Source organism: Carettochelys insculpta, chromosome 1 (assembly GCF_033958435.1).
Source record: "Carettochelys insculpta isolate YL-2023 chromosome 1, ASM3395843v1, whole genome shotgun sequence".
Taxonomy (NCBI): Eukaryota; Metazoa; Chordata; order Testudines; family Carettochelyidae; genus Carettochelys; species Carettochelys insculpta.
The window spans coordinates 214,200,971-214,207,245 of NC_134137.1; the positions used below are offsets into that span (position 1 = coordinate 214,200,971).

Sequence of the window (6,275 nt, forward strand, 5' to 3'; positions counted from 1 at the left end):
AGGTCTCAGTAGACCTACGAATGCACCTAACTTTAAACATATGAATGGTTTAATTGATGTCATTGGAATTATCACATCTTTATAGTAAAGCATGAAGAGTTTTGCTAGATCACAATCAGAGGGCTCAGCCTATTGTCATTTTGAATCCCAGAACTGCACTGGCTGAACAAACTGTCCCTTGAAACTACACAGTCATCTTCAAAGAGAAATCACTAATTTACAGGTGAAAACTGAGCATCAAGGATCCAGTGCAGTGGTTCCCAAACTTTTCAGCTTCATGCCCCTCTTTTGATTTTTGAGAAATCCTGACACCCCCCCACCTCTTCTTTAGCATCACCCAACCCCCCTTGTACCAAAAAATTCAATTCACAATTTAAACTTTAAACTAAACATAAAAACGTGATATAAAAATTTTATTTGAAATTAAAAATAAGCACAAATAGTTTTTCATGGCCCAAAAATTTAGTAAAAATGTCATTTAACATCAGAAATAGCAGAAACAAAAATGAACTTAATATGAAGGATGCTGCTGCATTTTCTTCATGAGTAGGGAAATCCTAGGTTTGAAAGATGAAAGTGTGCAACGCAACTCATTTTCAGCAGCCAGTTGATTTCCTTGTTTCATTTTTAATGTGACTAAAGTTGAAAAGCGTCTTTCACAGAAGTATGTCGACAAAAAGAGAAGACTAATATGCCGCACTTCTTCTCTAACATGGCTTCATACACGTCTTCAGAACAACACATGATATTAGGATCTTAATCAGCATCACGCTAGGTGTTATAAAAGTCCATAGGTACGAACAGGTAGTATCTGTGACAGAAAACATTATTTTAATGAATATTTCTCTTAAGAAAGCAAAGTGTCTATCTTTCAAAAAGAAAAACTTCTCTTGCTCATGCAGAAGAAAAACACACAGAGAAGTAACATCTACTTAGAGCAATCAAATTATTACCTTATTTCCTTTAACCAAAGTATAAATGATAGACTGTATGAATTGTAATGTTCCTCATTTTTATGGGTAAATTCACAGGTGCTGAACATCTGTGCTGCATTCCATAATACTGAACCTCTTTTACCTCTACTTAGCTGGCATGTCAGCAACTATATAACTCTCATATAAGAACTTTCCTTACACATCACTTTTTATTTTATGTTTCGCAGATTATTGAAATCTCTCAAAGTAAGAAATCTTCAGTTCATTAAGGAGCTCACTGTTCACAGCTATGGCTCCGGTCATTCAAACCTTCCTGCGTTCAACTTTACCCATCCAACACAGTGATACTATGTGCTTGCAGGTTAAGGCCTACATCAAGTTTTATTTTCTCTAAAATAAGAAGTTAGCCTAGAGGACTGTTCAAGTTGTGACTGTACACAGACACAAAGCATTTCAAAAATATGCCATTGGTGAGTGAGTCCTGTATGCAACATGCTACTACAGAGAGATAGCCATGCTAGTCTATATACTATCAAAACAAAAAACAGTCCAGTAGCGCTTTAAAGACTAACAAAATAATTTATTAGGTGATGAGCTTTCGTGGGACAGATCCACTTCTTCAGATCACAGCCATACCAGAACAGACTCAATATTTAAGGCACAGAGAACCAGTTCTGTATGGCTGTGATCTGAAGAAGTGGGTCTGTCCATCATCACCTAAAAAATTATTTTGTTAGTCTTTAAAGCGTTACTGGACTGCTTTTTTATGCTACTAGAGAGTAGGACAAAACATTAATTTATAACTTTTGAATATTTTGGGTAAGATTTCATAAGACAAAAGGGAGTGAGGGGTAAGCACTCATCTGCCGCTGACTTTTTCAGGCTCGCGGCAGAGCCCTGTTTTGTTCTACACATGTACCGAATAAAGAAAACTAATAAACTTTCTGCATCTCTGCTTCATTTTTTGAGTCAGGCTTCCATCCAGAAAAGGCCCAGTGATGGTCTGAACCAGCATGTAAAATCGCATAACATTCAGCTTGTTTTCTGTTTATCTTACACCCATATTTCCTACTAGAGACAGATGATCATAGTAGCTGCGTCTACACGTGCACGCTACTTCGAAGTAGCGGCACCAACTTCGAAATAGCGCCCGTCGCGTCTACACGCGTCGGGCGCTATTTCGAAGTTAACTTCGATGTTAGGCGGCGAGACGTCGAAGTCGCTAACCTCATGAGGAGATAGGAATAGCGCCCTACTTCGACGTTCAACGTCGAAGTAGGGACCGTGTAGACGATCTGCGTCCCGCAACGTCGAAATTGCCGGGTCCTCCATGGCGGCCATCAGCTGGGGGGTTGAGGGATGCTCTCTCTCCAGCCCCTGCGGGGCTCTATGGTCACCGTGGGCAGCAGCCCTTAGCCCAGGGCTTCTGGCTGCTTCTGCGGCAGCTGGGGATCTATGCTGCAGGCACAGGGTCTGCAACCAGTTGTCAGCTCTGTGTATCTTGTGTTGTTTAGTGCAACTGTGTCTGGGAGGGGCCCTTTAAGGGAGCGGCTGGCTGTTGAGTCCGCCCTGTGACCCTGTCTGCAGCTGTGCCTGGCATCCCTATTTCGATGTGTGCTACTTTGACGTGTAGACGTTCCCTCGCTGCGCCTATTTCGATGTTGGGCTGAGCAACGTCGAAGTTGAACATCGACGTTGCCGGCCCTGGAGGACGTGTAGACGTTATTCATCGAAATAGCCTATTTCGATGTTGGCTGCACATGTAGACGTAGCCAGTGAGTGATTTTTACTGCCTAAGAAAGGTCAAAATGCACATTCCACCTTTACCTTTATCAAACCGGGGCAGGGTGAGATTTTTCACAACAGGCATTTTCAGTGTGGAGTGATTCACTTGGCAGGAAAATTGGGAAGATTCACTCCAGTCATGTCTGGAAACAATTAGGTTGCTTATGTAGGAGTAAGTCCCATTGCTATTGTGGGACAAAGTGTCGTTCCTTGTAGAGTTAGTCAGTGACTGGCCGCCCTTATTCCAGGAGAGCTGGATGTCTCCAGGATAGAAGTCCCAAACAGTGCAAGTTAAGATGGCCTCCTTATCAATGGATGAAGAAGGGACCCAAGAAAGCTCAACAATTGGAAGGGCTAAAAAAGAAGGAAGAATGCTAGTCAATGCTCTCACCATAACTCTTTACCCATAAATACTCCTGAGATGTTACCAGTCACTGCAACTTGGGCATTGCAGAATAGCATAGGGCTGGGTCAGGTGAATCAAGAGGGGGACCTGTGAAGCCATTCAACTGGGGTTGAGCACTGCAGTCTCCTCATCAACACCCCTGAACTGCTCTGCCACGCCAGTAAGAATGGCTCAGTCCGTGAGGGAGGATGTGCGGGGGAGGGGGAGAATAGGTCACGTGCACAGAATTGGTGTCTATATTTTTGGGGAGAGTCAGGGAACTAGGTATTAGTTGTTAATCAGGAGCTGAGGGAGCCTTTGATATGCCTCCAAAGGGCCTATGATAATGGGGAGCCATCCCAGTAACCACAAAGCAGCCCACACTCCACAGCAGTGAATGTCACGCAAGCATTTCAGCTTGTCCTTTCACCCACAAGCCAGAGCTCTGCAGCGTGTAGGATGTTGGGAACAGAGAAAAGTCCCTGCTCACCTGACACCATGAGGGAAATGTGAGACTGGCCTAGAGTTTGCACAGGAGGAGGAAGTGTCTTGTCATAGCTGCACGTGTGAACACCAGAATCTTCGATGGAGACTGTCTCCATCACAACCCAAACCTCTTTTGTCTGCTGATCGTATTCTAGGTTTATACGGTCTGCGCAACGGCTGCTCCAGAAGGTGAAATTTCCACTCTGTATGTAACACAGCTCATTAGAGCTGCCATTTCTTCTCAGAGCTACAGCCAGCCCTTCCAATTCTTCAGTGATCTGCACACACTGCTTTCACCCTTTCACCTTGTGACGCTGAGACCATCTTTGGACTCAGTGCAGTGGATGTCGTTTGGCTCATCAGCCCTAAATTGGCAAAGAAAGTGGAATGGGTATGTTAAACAATTATCATTTTCTATTATCACTGTTATTGACTACTGCTCTTACACTAGCATCTGGAGCAGGGTTTCCCAACCTATGGATCACCACCCAGACGTGGGTTGAGATTACATTTGAAAAGAATTGGCGGCTGGGCTGGGCGGCTCCACAGGTGACTCTTAAGCCATTCACACTCCTGAAGTGGTTCTCAACTTCTTAATTGGATTAAAAGCTGTCAGGCAGTTAAACCAATCAATTACTTTGAGAACCATTTCAGCTGCAGGGCAGAGAACGGCATATCTGAGGAGCAGCGTCCAGCTCAGGTAAGGTGTGGGGAGGCCTGGCTGATCAGCTCCCTGAGCTTCCAGCCTCTGCACAAGGTGGGGTCCGCCCAGCCCCTGGCAGGGTTCCCACAGCTGACTCGGCCAGCCTGGGCTCTGCCCCAGTCAGCTTCCAGCCACAGGTGGGTGTTTGGGGTCTCTCCCCGCCCCGGCCTTGGTCAGGGTTCCCACAGCTGGCACTGATGGCCAGGGCTCTGCCCCAGCTGGTTTCCAGCTGTGGGGGTCAGGGCTCACTCACCCAGCCAGGGTTCCTGAGTCTGGCTGTGCTGGACAGGGCTCTGCCCCAGAAGCCTTCCAGCTGCATGAAGTCTGGGTCTCCCCCCGAGTCCTGGTCTGCTTTTGAATTGCCTTGGGTCACCACGTCCTCCTGAATTGTCAAAATGGGTCCCCATCTAGAATAGGTTGGGAACCACAGATCTCGAGTCTTCAGTCAGTATCAGGACCCTGCCATGGTAAGCCCTGTACAAACACATAGTAAGAGACAATCTTGTCCCAGACAGTTTATAGTCTGAATAGATATTACACTTCCAGCAGAGAACACAGACAAATGACAGACCGGCTACAGAGGAAACAAGATGCCCAATGAACATATATCATTAGTTACATTTGCTATGTAGTTCTCCAAAACAGGCTTCTATCTCATCCTTTGGTCCAGGTTCATCAGCCAAAGATCTCCGCCAGACCCACTCTGTGTCTTCCACTCTACCCCCCTCACAAAAATAGTCATCTATGTGTATACTGGAGGGGAGGGGAAAAGGAGGAACCAGTCGAATGGTATATCACTTCTGAAAGCCATTCTGCTAGGCTGGATGGCAGCTCAACCTTGTCACTGACATATCTACACAGGGAGAAGTAGGGAGACCCTTACCTGTGCTCTGCGGTCTTCCTGGGTCAGATGTAAGATTAGAGTGGCATTATTCTGGCAGAGCTGACTTCTCACATTCACACCATACCTAAGAGCTGTATGAGCCTACACCCAAGTTGGTTTGTGTGGCCAATCCCGACAAAGGATGAGGTGTGTCAGAGAAAACAACAGCGTTCTGGCTAACTGAGAGACACAGAGACTTCTCTGGGGTAGAGTTACAAGGTGTTTATTATGCGCATAAGGTACCTCTCCAGGGAGAGGGACTCTGTATAGCAAAGTAATGGATCATTTATAGTCTTAACTTGGGCACAGTTGATTGGTTAAACACAATAATTAGGATACATTTGATTGGATACAGGCTACAGTAATGGGTGAACAAACAGGTATGTCCCAACTGTCAAGCAGTAATTCTTTAACATCTTACCTTGACAGGACACAGTACTCCTAGTTCAGTTAGATCCAGTTCTTTCCAGTTCCTTGCAGTTCTTGCTGTCCATTCCTGTGTGGGGTCGTACCACGGTCAGTTTATCTGCCAGCAAGCGGAGCCAATCTTGTGGGCACTTAGCCTTACAGAAGCCATGTTAGCTATGCTAATGTTACACAGTTCGTCACAGTGGCTCATTAAGTCTAGTGCACTGAAGAGAGAAACCAAATGAGCAAACTATTCTGTGGTGAAGAGGAAGCACAGATAAGGCTGAGGTACCCCGCCTCAGGATTGACCACACGACATTGGATTGCTACAAGTGACAAAGATACTGTGACGACTGCAGGTCAGATCACCAGCTTCTGTGAGAAAACAAACGGAAAGGAAATCTGCACGTCTGAAGGACTTCTTCATTAAAGTCTCTCAGGCAGTGAGATCCAGTCTTGCTGTTGGGAAATGGAGGTTGCACTCTCTCCCTCTCTCACACACACACTTTGGAGCTGCCCCCCCATATCAGGGGTAAGGTAGGCCAAGGCCATTTGCACAGGGACCCTTTGCTAAATTGGCCCCCCATGATTATCTCCTTCTACTGCTTCCTGACAGCACAGCACCAAGGTTGGTTCTTTGTGTTTCCGAGTACTTCTGGCCGTACCTGGGCTGGCCATCAGAGCATACAC

The 6,275-nt window shown here is 45.8% G+C and overlaps 1 gene segment (V, D, J or C); it reads right to left on the reverse strand.

Moving 5' to 3' along the window:
* Positions 1-412: 412 nt before the first annotated feature.
* On the reverse strand, positions 413-3,843 carry LOC142007011 (immunoglobulin heavy constant gamma 2B-like). The segment is given in 3 exon segments: positions 413-811; positions 2,763-3,074; positions 3,596-3,843. Coding segments are annotated over 3 exon segments (528 nt in total).
* Positions 3,844-6,275: the final 2,432 nt, after the last annotated feature.